Raw genomic sequence first — 26,654 nt, 5'->3', positions numbered from 1 at the left:
GGCATTCAAAAACACAGAAATACAAACGACTCAAATAGAAGAAATGATGTTTACGCCATAAGAAGTCAAGGAAATGCTAATTAAAGCCATAGTGAGAGACAATTTCACATCCACTAGGATAGGTAGAACTTAATCTGACCTTATTAAGTGTTAGCAAGGATGTGGGGTAATGACACTCTTCATGCAGTGGTAGTGATGAGTGTAAACTGTTATAAACAACTTTGAAAAACAATTTGACATTCCCTAGAAATGATCCACCAATTTTTTTTTTTTTTTAATGGAGTCTCACTCACTCTATTGTCCAGGCTGGAAAGCAGTGGCACGATCTGGGCTCACTGCAACCTCTGCCTCCCAGGTTCAAATGATTCTCCTGCCTCAGACTCCGGAGTAGCTGGGATTACAGGCTCGTGCCACCATGTCCAGCTAATTTTTGTATTTTTAGTAGAGATGGGGTTTCACCATGTTGGCCAGGCTGGTCTCAAACTCCTGACCTCGTGATCCACCCACCTCAGCCTCCCGAAGTGCTGGGATGACAGGCATGAGCCACCGTGCCTGGCCAATGATTACCAATTCTGTTCACTAGCTTATGTGCCCTAGAAAAATTCTGCTTGTGTGTAACAAGAGACAGGTACAAGAATGTTCATAGTCGGATTTTTTGTAGTCACAGAAAATCTAGAAACACATGTATCTATCAATAGAACACATACTGAGATATAATCATTCATGGAAATGCTATTAATTCATTTAAAAAAATGAATGAAATATAGTGAAATGCACCAAGGTGGACAAATCTCAAACAGTTTGATGAAAAGTCACAAAAGAGTTATGTACATTTTGGTTCTGGTTACATAAAGTTTGAAAGATGGAAAACCTAAAAAATTTGTTTAGTGACGCACACAGGAAATGATAATTAGCAAATTCAGAAAAGTGGCTATATCTTGGGTGGCAAAACAGGAGACGTGATCAAGTGGGGCAACACAAGTCTGCTTAGGTTCTGGCGATGCTGCTTCTTATCATGGGCAATGTGTATGTGGCTACTCATCTTAACGTTGTTATTTAAATAATACATTTTATACTCTTTCACATTAATAACATTTTATAGTAACTTTAAAAAATTCATTTGAACTCTACTTTTAGTGATTTTTAATGTGATCAGCACACTGACCCATTGTGGGAGTCATCTTTTGGGATCCCATCTTCACGTGAGGAATTCCTATTAGATTTCCCACTTTGAATAAAGGGGCCTGGACCTTTATTTCCTTTTTCTTTAACTTTGTGTAGTTATCAAAGTTGCTCAAGGTTCTGTAGTTATGAAGCAACTCTAGAGTGATTGCCTTCTTTGGCACATGCTTACCTCCCAGTGTGTGATTTCAGTTTGTTTTGGAGCTTGGTATGTTCTTTACTTTTATGCCAACTCAGTAAATGTTCATTAAAAAAAAAATTGGCATCTGATCTGACTTATTTGGGAGAGTTGTTCATCTGCCATAATAGTGGAAATGGAAATTCCAAATTCCTTTCTTCTTATACTGAGAATAGCACTCACATAATTATAATTATATAACACTGCTATGTTAGAATAATGAAAAACTGCATTAAATGATTTTTATGTTAAGCATTATTAAATGCACTTTGCACGCATTGTGTGAAATCATTTAATCCTCCTAACAACCTTGTGAAAATAACATTCAAAGAGGTTGCCCAAAGTTGTTCAATCCCTGTCGTTCTTACTAGAGAACTAGAGCCTACATAACATAGAAGGTCTCACCTGATAGTTTAGGTACTACAAATATAGTTCCATCATCACCAACACAGCTGACTGTTGCCTCAAATACTTTCATGTTAGGAATAGCTGGTGGTTTATACCCTCTAGTGGTTCTTGGTTCTAGAATTTTCTCCTGAAATTCAGACACTTTCTGTTCACTGATTATGTCAGCAGTTTTCTTGTCAGGGTCAAAGTTAGTTTTAATACAGTTAGCAACTACTGAATCTTCCTGTTCCAGGGGGACTTCCAGAGACTTCTCAGATAATGAATGGCTGTTATCTAATTTATTAATTCTGTAACATCCAAAAAAGAACACATCTAAACATGAGGAAATATAAAATTCTGGGTAAAACAACATAAAAAGAATCCTTCAGATATACATGAAATTGAAAGAAAATATTTGCTCTAATTTGTTACATAAAAATTACCATAACAAGTTAAAATTAAAACTACTTTAAATTATGAGACTGATGAGAAAAAGCAATAAAAATTTAAGTAAATGTTTTAAATTTCTATATTTACAGATTATGCTCTCTTAAAATTTCATACGTATATCTCAAGCATTGTACAATGAATTCAATGTTACTAGAAGATACAACACCTTTAAGATGATTTCAATTTAGTCCACACATAGACATCTGGCAAGCTATTAACATCCATAAATACAAAGAAAACATGAGTCTCCTAAAAAACAATAAGGTACTATCCATATATTACCTAAGTGGTAATATGCTATATTTACTCAGTTTTTCTACTTTGTACCATTCCCTTCCAATAAAAAAAAATAGGTATCCCTATTGTATAAAAAAATAAAATCTTACAAGGAAATATTAATATTGATTGTGTTTTAGCGGAATTATAGCAAGTTTCTATTTCTTCTCATCTCCTGTACTTTTAAAAGGAAATAAGAGCCAAGCATGGTGGCTCACGCCTATAATCCCAGCACTTTGGGAGACTGAGGAGGGAAGATCACCTGAGGTCAGGAGTTCGAGACCAGCCTGGCCAACATGGTGAAACCCTGTCTCTACTACAAATAGAAAAATTAGCCAGGCATGGTGGCACATGCCTGTAATCCCAGCTACTTGGGAGGCTGAGGTGTGAGAATCGCTTGAACCCAGGAGCCAGAGATTGTAGTGAGCTGAGATCACAGCACTGCACTCAAGCCTGGGCAACAGAATGAGACTCTGTCTCAATCAATCAATCAATCAATCAATGGAAATAAAGCATTTATGAAAAAGCCACATAATTCCTCAAATACCCTGCTAGACCCCCAACCCACCGCCGCCCTAAGATAGCTAGTAGTTTCAGTCTGTAAAAGCAGTAAAGAACATTACAACTGGTAGCAGACAATGTCAGTAGTATTAACTTGCCTAGCATTTTCCATTCTAACATTTCTTCTATCAAGGAATTGCTTTAGCCTAAAGGGAAAGCAATTAGCTGTATGCCAAAGCCCGGGCAATCCAGGCCGCATCTCCCATATCTAGCCTCATGTCCCACTTTCTTTCTGACTTCTAATTCTCTTTCCATTCCATCAGGATTGGGATCCCTGTTCTGAAGAAGCTAAGATATAAGTTAAGGCAAACACATCTATGGAGATCTGGCCATGTATGGTACAAAGTGGCTACTTGGGACTTGTGTCTCCAATTCCAACATACCTCTATATCTCTAGAAAGAGAGAGAAAAGAGGCCGAGCGTGGTGGCTCACGCCTGTAATCCCAGCACTTTGGGAGGCCGAGGCGGGCAGATCACGAGGTCAGGAGATCGAGGCCATCCTGGCTAACACGGTGAAACCCCGTCTCTACTAAAAATACAAAAAATTAGCCAGGCGAGGTGGCGGCCGCCTATAGTCCCAGCTACTCAGGAGGCTGAGGCAGGAGAATGGCGTGAATCCGGGAGGTGGAGCTTGCAGTGAGCCGAGATTGCGCCACTGCACTCCAGCCTGGGTGACAGAGCCAGACTCCGTCTCACGGAAAAAAAAAAAAGAGAGAGAGAGAAAAGATTAAGCTAGGGCCACAACCATATCCTGATCCTGTCCCTGGACCAAAGGTGCTTAAACTCCAAACATAGAACCCGAAAGGATCTTTAAATGTAAATACTGTTCAATTACTTATTTGCTACTCATCCTGTTTATATAAATACATTTACATTTCATATAAATACATCTAGTAGGTATATACCTACCAGAATTTCTAAAATAAAGCCTAAACATTCATGTCTAAGCAAAGGATTCCAAAGGGCTCAGATCTGGTATCCACTACATTGTTCTCTTTTTCTTTGGTTTACAGTGTAAATGTCAAAGGAGAGGGGAAATTACAAAAGCAAGTATGTCAGTAAACGGGCTTAAGTATGCAAGAACTGACATGCCTGAAAAATGAAATGAGCAATTCTTAAGGAATCTATTTCTGAGCTGGCTCCTCAGGTCAGCTTATAAATCTTTAAGAGCAAACAAGATGCAATTCAGACTTGAAAGCACACATAAGATTTGAACACGCAACTAAGAGGCATCCATCACAAACTGATGTCAAAAATTTTTTTAAAAGTCTATACCTCCTTTCTCTCAAAGCCAAACCCTTTTTAATCAAATATTTAGAAACATCAACACGCTCTCCTTTTTCATCTCTGCAGAAAATTTTCACAGGTAATGGCCATGTTGTGTTGTTTTCCTGCAGTGATTTAAGAGCAGAGTAAACATGAAACACCAAAATGAAATCTTCATATAAACAATGTACATTTCACAGGCAGTTCTTCTACATTTCTCTAAGCAAGAAATATTCCCAACTGAGTCAAGTTATTTTGATATCTAAACATTTTTTTTCCAGTCACAGAATGGGGAGTTGGGAAGTGAGGAATACAACATCAGTTAACAAGTTTCTTTATTCTTTTGCATTCTCTGTAAATCAGAGAATCTAAATATATTTTCCAAGGTGTGCCTGTTTTCTCCTACAAAAAGCAAAAGAACGACAAAACATATATTCTGCTTCATATGGAAAAAGGTATAAAACTGGAGAAGGCACATAAATAGTAATAAAGTGAATTATAAAATTCTACTCAATGTAACAAAACATTTAAATTAGAAAAAAGAAAGCAAAGAATATTTTTGAAGTGGTCTGAAAAGATATATGCCTCTTATACTTTGAAATAAAACCAACAAAATTTGTAACAAAATCCAAATAGTTGGCTGCTATTTTCTCTACAAGAAAGAAAATAAATGGAATTGATGGAAACATTAATGAGATCATCAGCACATATCTCTTGTAACTTGTTACCTCACTATCCACCTGTAAGATTATAGTTGCTACAGCTCCAGTCAGGTACAATGAAAGACAGTCACAAGCTGTTGCTGTCCACTTGTCACTCCCACCAGCTGGTCTACAACAGAAAACAATGGCAACTTGTTTTATAAAAATAGCATACAATATTCAAATATACAAAAAACACTATATTTACACACATATACACTCACAGTTTGAACCAACTATCTGTAGTAAAAAAACAATTTAAACATGGATTCATATTATTTTTACATTTTTTTCTCTCATTTTCCTATCCTTTTTTCATCCCTCTATTTTACTGAGGGCCCATATTACATATTAACTTATTTATGTGTATCTCTTCTGCAGCTACATTGAGGACCTGGAAAAAACAGGTATATTTTAAATACTTTTTAAGTCATTATATACACTTCATATATGTCAACTAGACTATAAACTCCAAGAGAACAGGAATGATGATGTATTATGTGCATCATCATATTCCCTAATGACTCGTATAGTGCCTGTCACATAGAAGCCATTCCAGCAATATTTAATAGAAAGAAAAAAAGTCTCTTTGTAATGATGATTCCACTGCCCATCTTTGGAAGTTCTTTGGATTTAAAATCTAACTGGAATTGCTACCCATAAATAATAGAAATACCAGAAATTTAAATTACTGATTCAACAAAATTTTTTACATTATCTGATAGATGTGGTAATACAGTTTTAAATGACTAAAATTTAGCAGTACCACTGCCTAAGCTTTCAGCAAATACTGTCAGACAGTAATGCATAGTTTAAAAAAATGCTCAATAAATATCTGACAGATAAATGAAATGCAGAGTATCCAATTTCATCATCCATTTTAGTTTACAGAGTTGAAACTGAGTGACCGCAGAGGTGTCCAATCTTTTGGCTTCCCTGGGCCACACTGGAAGAACTGTTTTGGGCCACACATAAAATACACTAATGTAGCTGATGAGCTAAAAACAAAACAAAACAAAACAAAAAACTCAAAAAAATTTCATAATGTTTAAGAAAGTTTACAAATTTGTGTTGGGCTGCATTCAAAGCCATCCTGGGCTGCATGTGGCCTGTGGGCTGTGGGTTGGACAAGCTTGCCTTAGATGTGTCTAACCAGCAAATCTATCCCCAAGAATAAAGAATTAGTAACACAGAAGAGATTACAGATAAGATAATGGAGGATCTATAGGCTCTCTAAATATGATTTCTAGTTCCAGAGTTTCATTGAGCTTGCCCATTAACTGAGTAAACAATTAATTCTGGTCAATTTTTTTAAGAGACAGGGCCTCATTATGTTGCCCAGGCTGGCCTTGAACTCATGGGCTCAACGAATCCTCCCATCTTGGTCTCCTGAGTAGCTGGGGCTAAAGGTGTATGCCACCACACTCAGCTTCGCCTGGTCAATCTTTTCACAGTAACATGGCTTATATGGGTGAACTAACCAAATCAACTGGGCACATAACTTGGCCAAACAGGATTTCATAAATGTGCTATACTACTTATTGTAAAGCCCAGAGAGAGTTCTTATGTGCTAAGAAGCTTAAATTGTTAGGAACTCTTGGAACCAGTTATGGTTTATTTATTACGATGGTATATAAATATAAGTCAATGTAACATCAAGGTTATCCATTGATTTATTATGGATATAAATATTAATTTAACATTTAAAAAATGTATGAATATAGAATTTCAGTTAGGGAAGATGAAAAAGTTCTTGAGATGAAATGGTGGTAAATGCTATATAACAATGTGATTTTTTTGTTTTATTTTATTTTTTTGAGACAGAGTCTCACTGTGTTGCCCAGGCTGGAGTGCAGTGGCGCAATCTTGGCTCACTGCAACTTCTGCCTCCTAGGTTCAAGCAATTCTCCCTACCTCAGCCTCCCAAGTAGCTGGGATGATAGGTGCCTGCCACCACACCTGGCTAATTTTTGTATTTTTAGTAGAGACTAAGTTTCACCATGTTGGCCAGGCTAGTCTTGAACTCCTGACCTCAAGCGATCTGCCTGCCTCAGCCTCCCAAAGTGCTGGATTTACAGGCGTGGGCCACCGCGTCCGGCCATGAATGTTCTTAATGTCATAGAACTGTGCACTTAAGAATGGTAAAAGGGTAAACTGAGTTTAATATCTATTTTATCAACCTAAGAACAATCTATTAAAAGAGATTTCTTAAAATGACAGTAAAACAGAGTGGTTAGAGTCCCGGTTCTGGGTTCAGACTGTGTTTATAATCCTAACTCAACAGTCAGCAGATATTTTATCCAGATAATAAAATACTTAACCTCTTAAATATTCAATTTCCTTACCTATAATTAGTATTTATATCTTTAAGGTTTGTTGTTAGGATTAAGTGAAATAGTGTCTTTAAGACAATTAATGCAGGTTCCAGAAGTTCTTAAAGGTTAGCTATTATTAGGCTTTTAAAATGATAATGGTATTCCATTCCAGTCCATAAGATACCATTTAAAGTATGTACACAAACACATTCTCTGTACTGTTAGGTACAATTAAGGGACTGATATAATTCTGTTCAATTATTCTGATTGAAATATTTAATGTCAAAGTGAAAACTAAGATAGGATTTATATAGTATGTGAGCTGAGATTTCCATTCCAGGGCACTGAAAAGATTTACAGTGTCCCATTGTCACCATCAGTGATCACAGACAATAGGAAGAGGTGCCTGTAAGGTTAGAGAAATGGCTCATTAAGAGGAAGGTATCCTATCAGAACAAGGATCTTTAGGGAATAAAACAAATAAAAAAAAAGAAGCTATCCTATCATAATATCAATTTTTAGACCGGGCGTGGTGACTCACACCATAATCCCAGGACCTTGGGAGGCCGAGGCAGGCAGATCACTTGAGGTCAGGAATTTGAGACCAGCCTGGCCAACATGGTGAAACCTTATGTCTACTAAAAATACAAAAATTAGCCGGGCATGGTAGCGCACACCTGTAATTCCAGCTACTCGGGAGACTGAGGTGGGAGAATCGCTTGAATCTGGGAGGCAGAGGTTGTGGTGAGCCAAGATGACACCACTGCACTCCAGCCTGGGCAACAGAGGGAGACTCTGTCTCAAATAAATAAATAAATAAATAAATAGATCAGGTTTCAAAACAGATAAATCAAACCAATGTTAGATTTATATAGATAACTTTGGGTAAGGTACTTAATTTCTCATCATGAAGTTTCTTCAATTGTAATATGAAGATAATAATAGTTCCATGTCGGTATTATTGTGAGAACTAAACTAACACACGTAAAGCACATCATACAATGCCTGTCCTAGTGGACAATAAATGTTAAGGTATATTGTATAGTGTGTCTGGAGTTCTCTCATGAGATCCTTGCAGATGAGATACAAATAAGCTAGATAAACCAGTATGGTTTATTTCTTAAAAAAAAAAAATCACAGGTTCATTAAAGTTTTTATAATAATGCTGAAAGGGTCTTTCGGATCTTTTAGCTTTATTGGTAAACATATTTTTAATATTCCTATTTATAATCCATGTCTGAAAAGCCTACACATATATGTATACCTAAGTGTGTGTATGTGTATATGTCTTTTAGCCAAATAACATGCAATTGGCTTCAAGTCAGTGATCAAATTTGAGACAATCTAAAACAAGCTTATCCAACCTGCACGCGGCCCAGGACAGCTTTGAATGTAGCCCAACACAAATTCGTAAACTTTCTTAAAACATTATGAGATTTCTTTGCAATTTTTTTTTAGCTCATCAGCTATTATTACTGTTAGTGTATTTTATGTGTGGCCCAAGACAATAATTCTTCTTCCAATGTGGCCCAGAGAAACCAAAAGATTGGACACCCTGGTCTAGAACTACAAGCTACCCCAAGTGATTTGGATAACTGTGGTAGCATATCAAAGCAATAGCAAACGATCTGCCAGTAGACTTAATGATAGAGCTGTTTCCTATATGTACAATTTTATCTAGTATTCTATGGTGAATAGCAGCTAGGATTTATTTAACAAAAGTTAACAACTCTTCTGAACCTCTGGGGGAAGGCCAGTTATTTTTGGCTTAGAGGCTAGATATCCAATTTTTGCCAATAAAAGAAACTCAAATTTTTATGTGAAATTTACTAGTTTTTTAAAGAGTTAATATGCCATAGTTCAAAAAACATTCTGCAGGCCAAGTGCATATTAGTTGGATTTAGCTCATAAACTGTAGACTACAACTCTGACAGAGGTATGCTTTCAAATCTACAGATAATACAACATTAGATGGGGCAGCCTAGACATGGAATAGCAAAATCAAATATCTGAGTTTCAAAACCAATTAGAAGAAAGTTGGCAGGAAAAACTGTAAAATTCTATATTTAGGTTAAAAAATCACTGTGTCAGGCTGGAGTGTAGTAGCACAATCATAGCTCACTGAAGGCTTGAACTCCTGGCCTCAAGTGATGTTCCTGCCTTAGTGTCCCAAAGTGCTGGGATTACAGGTGTGAGCCACCTCACCTGGCCCTTTCCCCTCCTTTCATCTGGATCTTTCCTTTCCTTTGCTCCACTGCCTGTCTTGCTCAAATTGAAGTCTATTCCCAGCAATTTCTTCTCAGTGTGGGGTTATGGGAAGGAATTTCAGTTTACTTTCAAGAGGTTATACGGCTAAAAACGCTCCAGTATTGTGGGAGTTTGGCACATTTACAGATCTCTTTCTTGCATTCAGATAAGAACCGCATCCTGCCTTATCCCTTAGTTTTGGCTGCTATTCTCAGATTGGCCTGCAGGCACCAGTGAAATACCGTTGCCAATTCCTATTCTCAAAGCTGTTGGAATCCTAGTCTGCCTTCCCTCCAAATCCTCCCACACAAGTGTTGATACTGTAAAGGTCCTGGTTCATGGTGTACCCCACCTGCTAATATTTGAGGGCTCACAGAAGTAACCTGTCATCTGATTTTGTTGTAGATATTGACTGTGTAGTCTTTAGTTTTACTATCCAAGTTACTGTTTTTATAGTGGGATTCCAGTAGACTAAAACTGTTCTGTCATTTTCCCAGAATCCTCTACAAATTCACTCTTTTTGGTAATTTACATATTTTTAGCTTTCTATGCAATTCTAAACTTACACAATTTATTTCTGTGTTTGTTGTTCCTCAAAGTAAAATTTTTAATATTCAACAGTTTGAATTCTATCTAGGCACTTTCATACTCACCTATCTCTATTTCTCAATGCCACTAAATTTATGTGCTCCAAACTTTTCTCCTTCCCTCTTAAAGTCCAAAATTAACTAGATTTTAGGAAAATTTCAGAATATCTTAGCAAAATTAAAACTGACGAGAACCCATTTAAAAATAATATTTAAAATAATGAGAAAATTACTCAGCTAAAAACTACCTTATGTCAACCAGAGAACATTCCAAAGAGAGTCTTCCCATTGTCTTTAGATTTTCTTGAAGTTTTCTTAAACAGTCAACATTCACTACTAGTTCAACACCCACATCATACAGCAAGACCTAAGAGAATAATAACTTTAAGTCTACAGACAAACAACACTTCGAAATATTTTTTTGGCAAACTGAAAAACTCAATGAAAACTGTTTTAACTCCAGGGAAAAAAAATACAAAATGCATTCACCTTCACAATTATACTTTTAATTCTGTAATTTACCTCTACCAATGTGTCGGTAACCATTCTGATGATCTGGCCTCTTCGCCACTGATTTTTATCTTGGATCTTAACAGCACAGTGCATATCATTTTCCCATTTAACAGGTTCCCATTTTGAGTTCTGATAAGCAGCTATCATCTTTTCTTCTAAACTATAGAGATAAAAAATATTTAACTTTCCAAACCTTTTCTTATATAATTCTCTGGCTACATGTTTTCTACAATCCCTGCTTGCTCATTCCGCTCCAGCCAAGCTGGACACCTTGTTCTTCCTTAAATGTACAAGTGTATTTCTTCCTCAGGTTTTTGAACTAGCTCTTCCTTCTGCTTGAGATAAACTTCCCTCAGACCCTCATGTGGCTTACCTCCCTCCTTCCTTCTTTGGGGCCTGTTTCAAAAGTCACTGTCTCTGAGGTCTTCTTTGACCATCCTAAAAGTGCCTTCCTCCCCAAATGCTTTATTTTTTTCTATTTCCCTTATCACCATCTGCCACACTAAAAATTTTATATGTTCACTCTCTCTCCCTCTACTAGAGTTTAAGCCACATGATAACAAAGATTTGTCTATGTTTTATACCAGGGTATCCCTAACACTTATAATACTGGTTATCATATAGTAGGTGCTCAATAGGTATTTGTAGAATGAATAAATTCTAATACAGCGAAAACAGCCAACAGATATCCTATTTTCATACTTCTAACTAGCTGAGACTACTTAGTTAAAATAATTTCGCTTGTAAAATCTACATTTATGACTTCTAGATCTTTGAAACAGAATAAAGGATAAAATCATATGCAATATTTTCCTTATATATTATATATATATATATATATATATAATACCTATTAAGTAAGTTTTCAGTTAACAACCACTGAACATAAATCTTCTCAGGAGATATTACATTACAGATATGCACAGGCAATTCCTTATTATAAAGTGACTGAAAATTCTCATTAGGTAGAGATTTTGCAGACACAGGATTTAAGTTGTGTACTTCATTTGAAATAATTTCTTCTGGAGAAGGATCCCAAACTTCAATATGCATTTGAGAATTATCTTTGAGGATGTATCTGAAAAACAACAAAAGTTAATGAAAAGAACTGTATGCAAAATATTTGTTTGCATTTGCTCAGGTCTGTATCTCGACTGTGATGATGCTTATATGACTATTTTTGTCAAAATTCATTTAACTGTGGACCTAAAACAGGTGACTTTTTACTGTATATAAGTTATACTTCAATAACCCTCACTTTAAAAAGAAGGGAGAAGATTCAATCCCAAATTTTTTTTTTTTTTTGAAATGGAGTCTAGCTGTGTCACCCAGGCTGAAGTGCAGTGACGTGATCTTGGCTCACTGCAGCTTCCGCCTCCCAGGTTCAAGCAATTCTCCTGCCTCAGCCTCCCAAGTAGCTGGGATTATAGGCACCCGCCACCATGTCCCGCTAATTTTTTGTATTTTTAGTAGAGACGGGGTTTCACCTTATTGGCCAGGATGGTCTCAAACTCCTGACCTCATGATCCGCCTGCCTCAGCCTCCCAAAGTGCTGGGATTACAGGCGTGAGCCACTGTGCCCGGCCCAGTTCAACATTAATTTGAATGTTTATTCTCATTTCTTTTCCGCTCTCATTTGAGACCTATAGTGGAAAAGCTCCTGATTCTAGCTCCTCCAGCATGAGAGTGAGCAGGAAAGCATGTCCACAGATCATTAATACTAGCATGAGTCACTGCAGGCCTCTATGGGGTGTCACTACTTCTTTGGCTTATGCTGACAGGCATCACATGTGGGTGCTATCTGAATACTGGCTTTCTTTTTTCTTTTTTTTTTTTTTTTTTTTTTAAGACAGAGTCTTGCTCTGTCAGACAGGCTGGAGTGCAGTGGCACAATCTCAGCTCACTGCAACCTCCGCCTCCTGGGTTCAAGTGATTCTTCTGCCTCAGCCTCCCGAGTAGCTGGGACTATAGGCGCGCACGCCACCACACCCAGCTAATTTTTTTATTTTTAGTAGAGATGGGGTTACAACATATTGGACAGGCTGGTCTCAAACTCCTCTCAAGTGATCTGCCCATCTCAGCCTCCTCCAGGGCCACTCCCACTGCACAAGTCCCTATTGTGGAAGAATTCTTTGTCTTGACCTCAAAACCCTGCCACCTGTCCTTGCCACCACTCTACTCTTCTGCTTCTGGGGTCACCCTAACCACTAGCCTGTCCTGGGTGAGTATTAGCACAATGGCTCAAGCCTGGTTATCATTCAAAGTATCTACTTGAATCCAGGAAAATTAACATTTCTACAAATGGAAATGTAAGCTATTCTACCACTACGCTTATTCTCCATCCTGCCATTTCTCTTCCCAATTCCTTTCTCAATTAGGCACAAGGGGCTTCCTAAGCAGAAATAAGACGGCAGTCTCCTTTCCTTAGAAGCACTCTCAAGGAGCCTTTCTCTTGGTTTCTGGGTTCCTTAGTAACGGAGGGAAAAGTCACTCTAGTCCTCATTAATGACTCCAGTTATTTTCTATTTTTTCTGATCCAGGACAGGGAAAATTCCCAGGTCTACAGTCTAAGCTCATCTCCAATGGAGAATGATATGCCACTTTCCCTTCTTGCGATTACAATGTTACATAAGAACATGAACTAACAATGAAAGCTTACATATCTACTTACCCTATTTCATAAGATGCTAGGCCCTCTTTAACTAGCTGGTCATTAATACTAGTAGTAGTCATTTCAGGAGCACCAAGAGAATCGAAAAGCTCAACTAAGAGCACATTATCTTCCAGAATTTCTGTAAAACCATTAAGAAAGTTTGGGGAAAGAAATATGTCACAAAATATACTAAATGAGGCAATTTTTTTTTTTTTTTTTTTGGAGACAGAGTCTCACTCTGTCGCCCAGGCTGGAGTGCAGTGGTGCGATCTCAGCTCACTGCAACCTCTGCCTCCTGGGTTCAAGTGATTCTCCTGCCTGAGCCCCCCGAGTAGCTGGGACTACAGACACTGTCGCGCCACCAGGTCCAGCTAATTTTTTTTGTATTTTTAGTAGAGACGGGGTTTCACCATGTTGGCCAGGCTGGTCTTGAACTCCTGACCTCAAATGATCTGCCCACCTTGGCCTTCCAAAGTGCTGGGATTACAGGCCTGAGCCACCGCACCCAGCCTAAATGAGGCAATTTTTTTAAAAATTGGAAACTTAATTTCTTTCATTTGCACACGACATTTCTTGTAGAATAATGTCATAGTCGCTAGGAGTTAGAGTAGCATTTTGCAGATATAAATGGTCAGTGTTATCTGTAACATATACAAATTAGTGAACATTTTATTTTAGGTTACTGTGTGCCATTATATAAAGAAATCAGTTCAAAGCTTTTAGATTCAGAAAGTATATTCATTGAAGAAGTGTTCTGTTGTATTCTTAATTGTTTTATGGAACTCAACCAAGTTCCAGGAGGACCAAGGTGAATGAAAGTTAACTCAGGCCAGTGATCATCTGCAAAGGTTTAAGCTTTTATAAAAATGGCACAAAGTTTAAAACAACAAAAACTCAATCTAGAACCCTCAATTAACTAGAACTTTTTTCTGTCTCCATGTTTTTTAGGACAAACCATCTAACTTTTAATTCTGTTTATCAGATCTATTTCTTAAACTAGACTGGGAGTTAACTGAGTGTAAGGCTTGTGTCTCATCTGTCTATTTACTTATTTATGGTACACTGCACAGGGAAATTGGTCAATAAGTATCTGAAATATGGTAGACAAATTTCTTTAGAAAACATCTCTAAAAAATGCACTGAGATCTGTATATGCCTACACCTTTCCAGCTGGTAGCTGCTAGTCAGAATGATTCTAAATAAAAAGATAACCATTACCAACAGCAACATTCTATATTAACCAAGTTATAAGAGTTATAACAGTATACATTTAAAAGCTTTTTAAAAATTTTTTTCCATTAAGTTATAGGGGTACAGGTGGTATTTGGTTAAACGAGTAAGTTCTTTAGCGGTGACTTGTGAGATTTTAGTGCACCCATCACCCAAACAGTATACACTGTACCGTATTTGTAGTCTTTTATCCTTCGCCCCCCTCCTACTTTACCCCCAAGTTCCCAAAGTCCATTCCTTTGCGTCCTCATGGCTTAGCTCCCACATATCAGTGAGAACATACGATGATTGGTTTTCCATTCCTGAGTTATTTCACTCAGAATAATAGTCTCCAATCTCATCCAAGTCACTGCAAATGCTGTTAATTCATTCCTTTTATGGCTGTATAGTAGTCCATCATTCATATTCACACACACACATATATATGTATAAATCACAGTTTCTTTATCCACTCATTGATTGATGGGCATTTGGGTTGGTTCCACGATTTTGCAATTGTGAATTGTGCTGCTATAAACATGCGTGTGCAAGTGCCTTCTTCGAATAATGACTTCTTTTCCTCTGGGTAGATATCTAGCAGTGGGAAGGCTGGATCAAATGGTAGTTCTACTTTTAGTTCTTTAAGGAATCTCCACACTGTTTTCCATAGTAACTGTACTAGTTTACAATCCTGCCAGCAGTGTAGAAGTGTTCCCTGTTCACCCCACGCATGCATCTACTGTTTTTTGATTTTTTGATTATGGCCATTTTTGCAGGAGTGAGGAGGTGGCATCGCATTGTAGTTTTGATTTGCATTTCCCTGGTCATTAGTGATGTTGAGCATTTTTTCATACCTTTGTTGGCCGTTTGTGTATCTTTTTTTGAGAATTGTCTATCCATGTCCTTAGCCCACTTTTTGATATTTTTTTTCTTACTGATTTGTTTGAGGTCATTGTAGATTCTGGATATTAGTCCTTTGTCAGTTGTACAGATTGTGAAGATTTTCTCCCACTCTGTGGGTTGTCTGTTTACTCTGCTGACTGTTCCTTTTGCCGTGCAAAAGCTCTTTAGTTCAATTAGGTCCCAGCTATTTATGTTTGTTTTTACTGCATTTGCTTTTGGGTTCTTGGTCATGAAATCCTTGCCTAAGCCAATGTCTAGAAAGGTTTTTCCAATGGTATCTTCTAGAATTTTTATAGTTTACTCTCTTAGATTTCAGTCTTTAATCAGTCTTGAGTTGATTTTTGTATAAGGTAAGAGATGAGGATCCAGTTTCATTCTCTTACATGTGGCTAGCCAATTATCCCAGCACCATTTGTTGAAAAGGGTGTCCTTTCCCCACTTTATGTTTTTGTTTGCCTTGTCAAAGATCGGTGGTTGTAAGTATTTGGGTTTATTTCTGGGTTCTCTATTCTGTTTCATTGGTCTATGTGCCTATTTTTGTACCAGTACCACACTGTTTTGGTGACTATGGCCTTATAGTATAGTTTGAAATCAGGTATTGTAATGCCTCCAAATTTGTTCTTTTTGCTTAGTCTTGCTTTGGCTATGTGGGTTCTTTTTTGGTTCTATATGAATTTTAGAATTTTTTTTCTAATTCTCTGAAGAATGATGGTGTTATTTTGATGGGGATTGCACTGAATATGTAGATTGCTTTTGGCAGTATGGTCATTTTCACAATATTCATTCTATCCATCAATATGGGTACCATTGCAATATGGTAGAATCAGATGGATTCTACCCATCCAATATTGATTCTACACATCCATGGGATGTGTTTCCATTTGTTCATGTCCTCTATGATTTCTTTCAGCAGTGTTTTGTAGTTTTCCTTCTAGAGTATTTTGACTTCTTGGTTAGTTATATTCCTAAGTATTTTATTTTTTTGCAGCTATTGTAAAATGGGTTGAGTTCTTGATTTGATTCTCCGCTTGGTCGCCGTTGGTGTACAGAAGAGCTACTGATTTGTGTACATTAATCTTGTATCCGGAAACTTCGCTGAATTATTTTATCAGTTCTAGGAGCTTTCTGGAGGAGTCCTTAGGGTTTTCAAGTTAAACAATCATTATCATCAGCAAACAGTGACAGTTTAACTTTTTCTTTACTGATTTGGACGCCCTTTCTTTCTTTCTCTTGTCTGATTGCTCTGGCTAGGACTTCCACTACTATGCTGAAGAGGAGTGGTAAGAGTGGGCATCCTTGTCTTGTTCCACTTCTCAGAGGGAATGCTTTCAACTTTTCCCCATTCAGAATTATGTTGGCTGTGGGTTTGTCATAGATGGCTTTTATTACATTAAGGTATGTCCCTTGTATGCCAAATTCCTGGGAGTTTTAAGCATAAGGGGATGCTGGATTTTGTTGAATGCTTTTCTGCATCTATTGAGATCATGTGATTTTTAATTCTGTTTATGTGGTGTATCACATTTATTGACTTGCATATATTACATCCCTGCATCCCTGGTATGAAACTCACTTGATCATGGATTACTTTTTTGATATGTTGTTGGATTCGGTGATCTAGTATTTTGTTAAGGATTTTAACATCTATGTTCATGAAGGATATCAGTCTATAGTTTTCTTTTTTGGTTGTGTCCTTCCCTGGCTTTGGTATTAGGGTGATGCTGGCTTCATAGAATGAATTAGGGAGGGTTCCTCCTTTCTCTATCTTGTGGAATAGTGTCAAAAGGATTAGTACCAATTCTTCGATTGTCTGGTAGAATTCTGCTGTGAATCCGTCTGGTCTTTTTTTTTGTTGGTAATTTTTAAATTACCATTTCAATTTTGCTGCTTGTTATTGGTCTGTTCAGGGTATCTAATTCTTCCTGATTTAAGCTAGGAGGGTTGTATTTTTCCAGAATTTAACTATCTCTTCTAGGTTTTCTAGTTTATGTGTGTAAAAGTGTTCATAGTAGCCTTGAATGATCTTTTGTATTTCAGTGGTGTCAGCTGTAATATCTCCTGTTTCATTTCTTAGTGAGATTATTTGGATTTTCTCTCATTTTCTTGGTTAATCGTGCTAATGGCCTATCAATTTTATTTACCTTTTCAAATAACCAGCTTCTTATCTTTTGTATTTTTTGTTTGTTTCAATTTCATTTAGTTCTGCTCTGATATTGGTTATTTCACCAGGTTTGGGTTTGGCTTGTTCTTGTTTCTCTAGTCCTTGAGATGTGACCTTAGAGTGTCAGTTTATGCTCTTTCAGTCTTTTTGATGTAGGCATGTAGGGCTAGGAACTTTTCTTAGAACCCACCTTTGCTGTATGCCAGAGGTTTTGATAGGTTGTGTCATTATGTCGTTCAGTTTGAAGAAATTTTTAATTTCCATCTTGATTTTTTGACCCAACGCTCATTCAGGAGCAGGTTAATTTCCATGTATTTGCATGGTTTTGAAGGTTCCTTTTGAAATTGATTTCCAGTTTTATTTCATTGTGGTCTGAGAGAGTGCTTGATATAATTTCAATTTTCTTAAATTTATTGAGGTCATATGGTCTTAGAAATTTCCATACGCTGTTGAATAGAATAGGTATTCTACGGTTGTTGGATGAAATGTTCTGTAAATATCTGTTAAGTCCATTTGTTCCAAGGTATAGCTTAAATCCAGTTTCTTTGTTGACTGTCTTGATGACCTGTCTAGTAATGTCAGTGGAATATTGAAGTCCCCTACTATTATTGTGTTGCTGTCTATCTTATTTCTTAGGTCTATTAGTAATTGTTTTATAAATTTGGGAGCTCTAGTGTTAGGTGCCCATATGTTTAAGACTGTGATATTTTCCTGTTGGACAAGGCTGTTTACCATTATATAATGTTCCTCTCTATCTCTTTTAACTGCTGTTGCTTTAAGTTTTGTCTGATGTAAGAATAACTACCCTTGCTCGTTTTTGGTGTCCATCTGCATGAAATGCCTTTTTCCACCCCTTTAGTTCAAGTTTATGTGAGTCCTTATGTGTTACGTGAGTCTCCTGAAGGCAGGAGATGGTTGGTTGGTGAGTTCTCACCCATTCTGTGGTTCCGTATCTTTTAAGTGAGCATTTAGGCAACTTACATTCAATGTTAATATTGAAATGTGAGGTACCATTGCATCCATGGTGCTCTTTGTTGCCTGTGTACTTTGGTTTTTTTGCTCTTTGTTTTTGCTTTTTAACTTGTATTTTTGTTTTACAGGTCTGGTGTGATTTATGCTCTGAAGAGATTCTGTTTTGATGTGTTTCCAGGATTTGTTTCAAGATTTAGAACTCCAAAATTTTAGTAGTTCTTGTAGTGGTGGCTTGGTAATGGCGAATTCTCTCAGCCTTTGTTTGTCTGAAAAAGACTGTATCTTTCCTTCATATATGATGCTTGGTTTCACTGGATACAAAATTCTTGGTTGATAAGTTGTTTTGTTTGAGGAGGCTGAAGATAGGGCCCCAATCCCTTCCAGCTTGTAGGGTTTCTGCTGATAAATCTGCTGGTAATCTGATAGGTTTTCCTTTATAGGTTACCTGGTGCTTCTGTCTCACAGCTCTTAAGATCCTTTCCTTTGTCTTAACTTTGATAACCTGATGACAATGTGTCTGGGCAAAGATCTTTTTGCGATGAATTTCCCAGGTCTTCTTTGTGCTTCCTGTATTTGGATATCTAGGTCTCTAGCAAGGCCTGGGGAGTTTTCCTTGATTATTCCCCCAAATACATTTTCCAAGCTTTGTGCTTCTTGTATTTGGATGTCTAGGTCTCTAGCAAGGCTGGGGAAGTTTTCCTCAATTATTTCCCCAAATATGTTTTCCTGAGGAAGAAGAGAAGTCTATGGTTTGGTCATTTAACATAATCCCAGACTTCTTGGAGGCTTTGTTCATATTTTCTTTTTTCCTTGTCTTTGTTGGATTAGGTTAATGTGAAGACCTTGTTTTCGAGTTCTGAATTTCTTTCTTCTACTTGTTCAATTCCATTGCTGAGACTTTCCAGAACATTTCGCATTTCTAAAAGTGTATCCAAAGTTTCCTGAATTTTTGATTGTTTTAAGCTATTTCCTTGAATATTTCTCCCTTCACTTCTTATATTGTTTTTTGGATTTCCTCACATTGGGCTTCGCCTTTCTCTCCTGATTAGCTTAATAAATAATCTTCTCAATTATTTTTCAGGTAAATCAGAGACTACTTTTTGGTTTGGATCCACTGCTGGTGAACTAGTGTGATTTTGGGGGGGTGTTGAAGAGCCTTGTTCTGTCATATTACCAGGGTTGGTTTTCTGGTTCTCATTTGGATAAGGTCTGTCAGAGGGAAGGTCTAGGGCTGAAGACTGTCGTTCAGATTTTTTTGTCTCATGGGGTGTTCCCCTGATGTAGTACTCTTCCCCTTTTCCTATGGATGTGGCTTCCTGTGAGCTGAACTACAGTGATTGTTGTCTCTTTCTGGGTCTAGCCACCCAGAGAGTCTACCTGGTTCCGTGCTGGTACTGGCGGTTGTCTGCAGAGAGTCCTGTGATGTGAACCACCTATGGGGTCTCTCAGCGGTGGACAGCAGTGCCTGTTCTCATTGAGGTGGTGATGGGGTGAAATGGGCTCTGTGAAGGTTCTTAGCTTTGGTGGTTTAATGCTCTATTTTTGTGCCAGTTGGCCTCCTGCCAGAGGTGGCAATTTCCAGAGAGCATCAGCTGCGGTAGTACAGGGAGGAACCGGTGACGGGCGGGGCCGCAGAACTCACAAGATAATATGCCCTTTCTCTTCAGCTACCAGGGTGGGTAGGGAAGGACCATCAGGTGGGGGCAGGGTTAGGTGTGTTTAAGCTCAAGACTCTCCTTGGGTGGGTCTTGCTGAGGCTGCTGTGGGGGATGGGGGTGAGATTCCCAGATCACTGGAATTGTGTGCCTAGGAGAATTACGGCTGCCTCTGCTGAGTCATGCAGGTTGTCAGGGAAGTGGGGGAACGATGGCAGTCACAGGCCTCACCCAGCGCCCACGCAAACCAAAGGGCCAGTCTCATTCCCACTGTGTTCCCCCCATCAGCCCCAAGTCTGTGTCCAGGTGGAGAGCAACATGGGTTTGAAAACCTGCCCCAGGCTATCTGCCTCCAAGCTGGGAAAGAAAAGGGCTTGGTTCTTCCCCTCCGTGTGGAGTCTGCACACCAGATCTGTACCCTCCCCCGAGTTCTGGCCAGGAGGCTTCTCACCCTGTTCAAATTGTTACCAAGTTCAGCTAGAGATTTCCTTCTCCCTGTGGAGTTTTACCCCCTGCTCCTCTCCCATTGAATCCCTGTGGCACCAGGCAGGAATGGGCTGCTTGGGGACCCAGTGAGCTCCCAGGGCCTTTCTGCTGCTTCCTCTACCCCTATATTTCACTCAGCTCTCTAAATTGACTCAGCTCCAGGTAAAGTTGGAAACTTCTCCAACAAACAGACCTTCAGCTTCTCCAGTGGAAGTGTGTTTTCAGGAGAGGAGGGTCTCCCTTTCCCACTTCTGCAGTTGGGGTACTCAGTTTTGGGGGCTCTCCCGGGTCCTCCAGGAGCAGTCCGCTTCCTGCAGAGGGTTTGTTGCTTTTTTGTTGTTGTTGTTGTTAATTTGAGACGAAGTCTCGCTCTCACCCAGGCTGGAGTGCAATGGCACAATCTCGGCTCACTGCAACTTCTGCCTCCGAGGTTCAAGTGATTCTCCTGCCTCAGCCTCCAAGTAGCTGGGAGTAACAGGTGCGTGCCACCATACCTGGCTAATATATATATATTTTTTTATTTTTAGTAGAGATGGGGTTTCACCATGTTGACCAGGCTGGTCTCAAACTCCTGACCTCAGGTGATCCACCCACCTCTGACCTCCCAAAATACTGGGATTACAGGCATAAGCCACCACACCTGGTCTAAAAAGCTTTTTTACCAGGAGTTGAAAAAAAAAAAATTCCTGGCTACTTTTCAATGCTCTAGATAAATTATCTAGACACAAAAGGCTAAGCAACACTGAGCCTCAATAAACTTTGATCTCCCCTGCTTTTCCATCTCATGTTAACTTTAGTTCTTTGGTTTTATACTTCTTTTGCAAAAAGTTTTTATTCCAATAGGGTCAACTTTCTCTGTGTTCTGTACCTTTATCATCTTCCCTGCTCTCCTCTTAATCATATATAAATGTTCCTTGCTTTCTAAGGTAACACAGCATGTATTAATGGCAGGTTCCTGTTCTCAGCTGTGGTAGTTCACTTTATTATAAAGGTCTTGAACTCACAATTTTACTGCTGTGCAGGTGAATGGGAAAAGACAGTTTTGGTTTGGCAAGGCCTTCTGGCACTTTTTAAATAAAATAATCTAGGTTAATAACTATGCCACAGCTAGTGTTTGGATGTCACTGGTATTAAATAATTATGTGAAAAAGAAAGAAGAGGAATCAAGAAAGAAACCCAAGAAATCTTGATTGACTGTCCATGGGAAATTATTCTAGGAGGGGGCAAAAACCCCACGAAACATGATTCCTAAAGGAAGGCTGGAAAACAGTTATACAGGTTAAAGTTGGCTCAAAATCAGTGGAGACTGTTCAAGGACCAAGAGGTCTTTAATTCATTTGTTCATTTCAGAGAAGCTAAATAGAAAACTTCTATAGCCTAAGGATACAGTCTGTATAATCACATTCCTCTTAAATGACACTATTTCTTTAGAACAATTTCTTGTTCTGAAGTAAATAAATTATCAGAGATATACTATCATTTCTAGGTTATGACTTTGAGCAATTCATTTCTAGGCCCCAGTTTCCTCACATTGAATAGTCCAATAGTCTTACGATAAAGGAAAGACATGGATACAGTAAAAACTACCCCTGAAAGTCCCATACATCTATGCTAAGAAAACATGGTCTCATGTATCCTGCACTACTATTCATTAAGCCCAGCCCAGCCCAGCCAGTGTGTGTTACAACTTTGGAACTTATCAAAATATCAGATGAAAAACAGATTCCTGGTCAGGCACAGTGGCTCACACTTGTAATCCCAGCACTTTGGGAGGCCAAGGAGGGAGGATAGCTTGAGCCCAAGAGTTCGAGACTGGCCTGAGCAACAAAGTAAGATCCCATCTCTACAAAAAAAATTTAAAAATTAGCTGGCCATGGTGGCATATGCCTGTGGTCCCAGCTACATGGGAGGCTAAGGCAGGAAGATCACTTGAGCCCTGGAGGTTGAGGCTGCAGTGAGCCATTGTTCACACCACTGTACTCCAGCTCGGGTGACAGAATGAAACCCTGTCTCAAAAAACAAAAAAACCAAACCAGATTCCCAATCCCCGTATCTAAAACCCTTAGGGCCAGGCATGTTTCAGAATTCAAAATTCTTCTAATTGAGAAAAGCTACTCGGCACCTATCCTGCATATGTATCTAATACCCCCAGCAGAGTCTGGGGCAGCAGCCCACAAACATTATCTTGAAGTAAAATATGAATATTCACTATAAACGAGATAAAGACTATATACAGCCTCATGCCAATTCAGAACCAATTTTGCTGCTGAACTTTTGATTTTCAGAACTTGTTATGTTACAAAATTGTGGGCTAGTGGTCAAGACTCTATTTTGGGCCCAATTGCTCCAAAAAAGGAGTAACTTTTTTCAAATTATGCTGAGAACCCACAGTTGAATTCACTTAAGCCAGTGAGACAAAAAAACAGCAAGGAAAAGCTGTTTACCAATCATGTCCCACCTCCCCTCACTTTCCTGGAAATTAAACGTTAGCATCCACTATGTTAAGGACAAGGACAGAGCCCTAGCAAAAATGCAAACAAATAAAAGAAGCTAATTCCTGGCTTTGGGGCTTTCAAGGGGCCATGTCAAGGGTGACTTGATCTTTTATGGTGATTTCTGTCCTGATGACTTTAGAGTCCATAAAAGATATAATTCCATTGTACCTAATTCTCAACAAATCTTCTCTCTCACCACTACTACTGATGGCACACTGAATTTAGTCTAAAATTTGACAAATGTTATTCATATTATTATTTAAAATTATATGTGATTACATAACAAGTAAAAATGGAACTTACTGATAACTGAACATGTCATAAATTTATCTTGAGCCTTTTCTTCAAATTTTTCTTTAGCTTCTTTGGACCACTGCATTGTCCTTTTATATGGTTCAATATAGGCCAACTTACATTTAATTGCCTGTGTCAGACAAAATTCCACCATTAAGAAAAAAATTTAATTTCTACCTACTTTAGAATTCAAGTTTTATGTAAGTGTGTACAAAACTAATCTTTATGTTTGAATTTAATACATATTAGAAATAATCAAATAATGTGTGAAGGTGTCTGTAAAAGTACTTTATAAACACAAATCATTGAAATCAGCAGAGTATTTGGCTGAATGAACCATTGTACATTCACATACCGGAATAACAAGCATTCATTACAGACACTTATGATACATTAATTACTTGTAAAAAGCAGGTTACAGGACGATTTATAGTCTGATTCTATAACTGCTGAAAGCACAGAAGATGTATCTGGAAGTACAGATATCAAAAATATTGAACAATGATTCTGAGTGATTCTCCCTTTTGCTCATTTGTTTTTTTGTTTTTTTTTTGAGACCGAGTCTTGCCCTGTCACCCAGGCTAGAGTGCAATGGCATGATCTCGGTTCACCGCAACCTCCACCTCCCAGGTTCACGTAATTCTCCTGCCTCAGCCTCCTGAGTAACTGGGATTACAGGCACACACCACCACGCCCAGCTTATTTTTTGTATCTTTTTAGTAGAGATGGAGTTTCATCATGTTAGCCAGGCTGGTCTCGAACTCCTGACCTCATGATCCCCCCACCTCGGCCTCCCAAAGTTCTGGGATTACATGCATGAGCCACTGCGCCCAGCCTGCTCATTTGTATTTTAAAATTTTTTTCTATAATACTACACATTTCCTAAAATGAAAAACACGGCTTAAAAACAACTCAAACAACAGTATATAAATTAGAAAACAAGGCTCCTTCTTACCCTTCTTTCAGAATACTACTCCTCCCCAGAGATAAACAAGGTTCAGTTTTTTACATATTCTCCCAGGCTTCTCTATTGTACACACATATATACTTAAGTATAAATATGATCACAGTAGAAGTACTTTTGAGATAAGCATTTTTAACTTGATATATCATGAACGTGACTCTTACCACAATATATGATCTCAAAATGATATATTAAAAGCTGCCAACAAGTACTTAAGACATAAATATACCTGATTAATGTTTAATATGCTTATTTGCCATGATATACATATTATTTCTTCAATAGTAACCACAGCAGCATTTATCTATAGTCCCTGTATCAGAAACTAGACAAAAAGGGAGGCTAACATTTCTATGGTGACAATAGCTTCTAAAAATACTTCCATATTTGTGCTGATATTCTAGCCCTAGAATTCATAATAAATAGATTACCTTCTCTGGGGCATTCAGAAACTCATCCTTTATTTTACGCACGTCTTTGATTGTTATTTTTGCAGTATTACCAAAGTCCACATATCTAACTTCAACTTCCTGATGTCCAGGCAATCCTTGAAAAATTATGAAATTAGAAATTACAAACTTGGAAACAGAATTATCTAGAAAAATTTAGACTGGCTTATAGCCAAATAGATTAGAATACTTTTAGCTTCAATAAACAAACTCTTTTATATTTATGTTTTATATACATACTTTTTATATTTTATATATATACTTTTTAAAATGTAAAAAATATTTCAAATATGTGAACCCCGAAATCATCCATAGTACAGACTTATAAGAATAAAAAACTAGTATGCTTTAAATATTCAAAGGATAGCCAAAATCAGGATAACAAAATTATATGGCAGGTGGTATGACTTAAAAGTTAAGAATTAGGCTTTGAGTCAGACTGACCAGTTTAGAACACTAGCTCCATCACTAAAATTCTATGTGACCTAAAGCAAGCTAATTAATATCTCTAAGATATTACCCTGAGCAAGTTACTTTTTCTCTCTAAGCCTCATTACTTCATCTGTAAAACGGATATACCAATATAATCTAACTTCATGAGACGTTTTTGGAGGATTCGCCTATTTAAAAAGCACAAGGTAGAAAGTAAGCACTTAATACATGTTTATTGTGAGTCAACATAGATGATCAAACAAGGCAAAAGATTCAACAAACTAAAGATTCATTCATATAACAGTATCTGTGAAATTTTGAAAAAATATTGTACTTGGGGTATGTTGCAAAAAAACAAGTAGAGAGAGACCTCTGTGTCAGTCTATTCTCTATACTTTAAAGAAATCTCTGGAAGTTTCAAACACAGAGAAGTTTTTAAAAAAGACGTATCACACACTAACCTTTTTGAAAACACTCAAAATACATAGTTTTCAAACTTAAAGACTAATACAGTATCTATCATTTCAATATGCAAGAAAGTCCAGTATTCTCTGCTCCTTGGCAGAAGTAGAAGCAAGTGGCACAGCACTAGCACTCACTCAAGATGACACTCCAAACATAGGCCCTACGGTAGGAGATATCCATGATAATTGAGAAGATATGTGTTATTATAAAGCCAAAAGACGGGGGAAGCTCTCCCAACTTCCACTGGAAACCCCTTGCTAGAAGGATGTTCTCAATTCTGCCAATGCCATTAGATTCTTACTCTTCCTAAAGTCTCTGAATGAAAATGTAGTTTTAAACAAATAGACGGATATGGAAAGTAACTTAAAGAATGTTATTGTTTTATCTTAATTATCACATGAGAACAGAGTCAGACATGGAAGGTCTCAAATTTCCCCATTTATGTTCTCTGGAGAAACTATGGGAAGATGGCTCCATGCGAAAAAGGGAATTAAACTCAAGAGGTAAACATGGCATCCATAAAACAAGGGATCCAATACTGGAGGACAATGAAGTGTATAGCCAACTGAAATACATTTCCAGAATAAAAAATGTGTAGTAAGCCTAGAGGGTAAGCAGCCCAATTGGAGACGATAAAGGATGTTTTTGGCCACATGTGATGGCTCACACCTGTAATCTCAGTGCTTTGGGAGGCAGAGGCAAGAGGATCACTTGAGCCCAGGAGTTTGACCCCAGCTCTACAAAAAAAAATATATAAATTAGCCAGGCGTGGTGGCAAGTGCCTATAGCCCCGGCTAAACTTGGGGCTGAGGTGGGAGGATTGCTTGAGCCCAGGAAGCAGAGGTTGCAGTGAGCC

The 26,654-nt window shown here is 38.0% G+C and overlaps 1 protein-coding gene across 19 annotated transcripts in view; it reads right to left on the bottom strand.

Annotated features, from left to right (window-relative positions):
• The window catches only part of LOC100434580 (RING finger protein 17), a 144,786-nt gene that overhangs the window by 32,631 nt on the left and 85,501 nt on the right, over nt 1–26,654 (bottom strand). For 16 of the 19 annotated variants that reach the window (XR_008512872.1, XR_008512873.1, XR_008512874.1 and 13 more), the window contains 9 exons: nt 24,884–24,999; nt 23,498–23,618; nt 13,335–13,455; nt 11,514–11,741; nt 10,673–10,823; nt 10,399–10,517; nt 5,029–5,131; nt 4,310–4,425; nt 1,766–2,055 (listed from right to left, as the gene is read on the bottom strand). Coding sequence is in view for 16 of the 19 variants with exons in the window: in XM_063714753.1 (XP_063570823.1) it covers nt 1,766–2,055; nt 4,310–4,425; nt 5,029–5,131; nt 10,399–10,517; nt 10,673–10,823; nt 11,514–11,741; nt 13,335–13,455; nt 23,498–23,618; nt 24,884–24,999 (1,365 nt within the window). In the remaining 3 variants the exon portion in view is untranslated. The remainder of the gene's footprint in view (nt 1–1,765; nt 2,056–4,309; nt 4,426–5,028; nt 5,132–10,398; nt 10,518–10,672; nt 10,824–11,513; nt 11,742–13,334; nt 13,456–23,497; nt 23,619–24,883; nt 25,000–26,654) is intronic. The other 3 variants (XM_054529446.2, XM_054529450.2, XM_054529453.2) reach the window with 2 other exon arrangements.

The sequence above is a fragment of the Pongo abelii genome, chromosome 14 (genome assembly GCF_028885655.2).
Source record: "Pongo abelii isolate AG06213 chromosome 14, NHGRI_mPonAbe1-v2.0_pri, whole genome shotgun sequence".
Taxonomy (NCBI): Eukaryota; Metazoa; Chordata; class Mammalia; order Primates; family Hominidae; genus Pongo; species Pongo abelii.
Note: the sequence above shows the minus strand (reverse complement) of the source record. Positions and strands in the feature narration are given on the sequence as shown.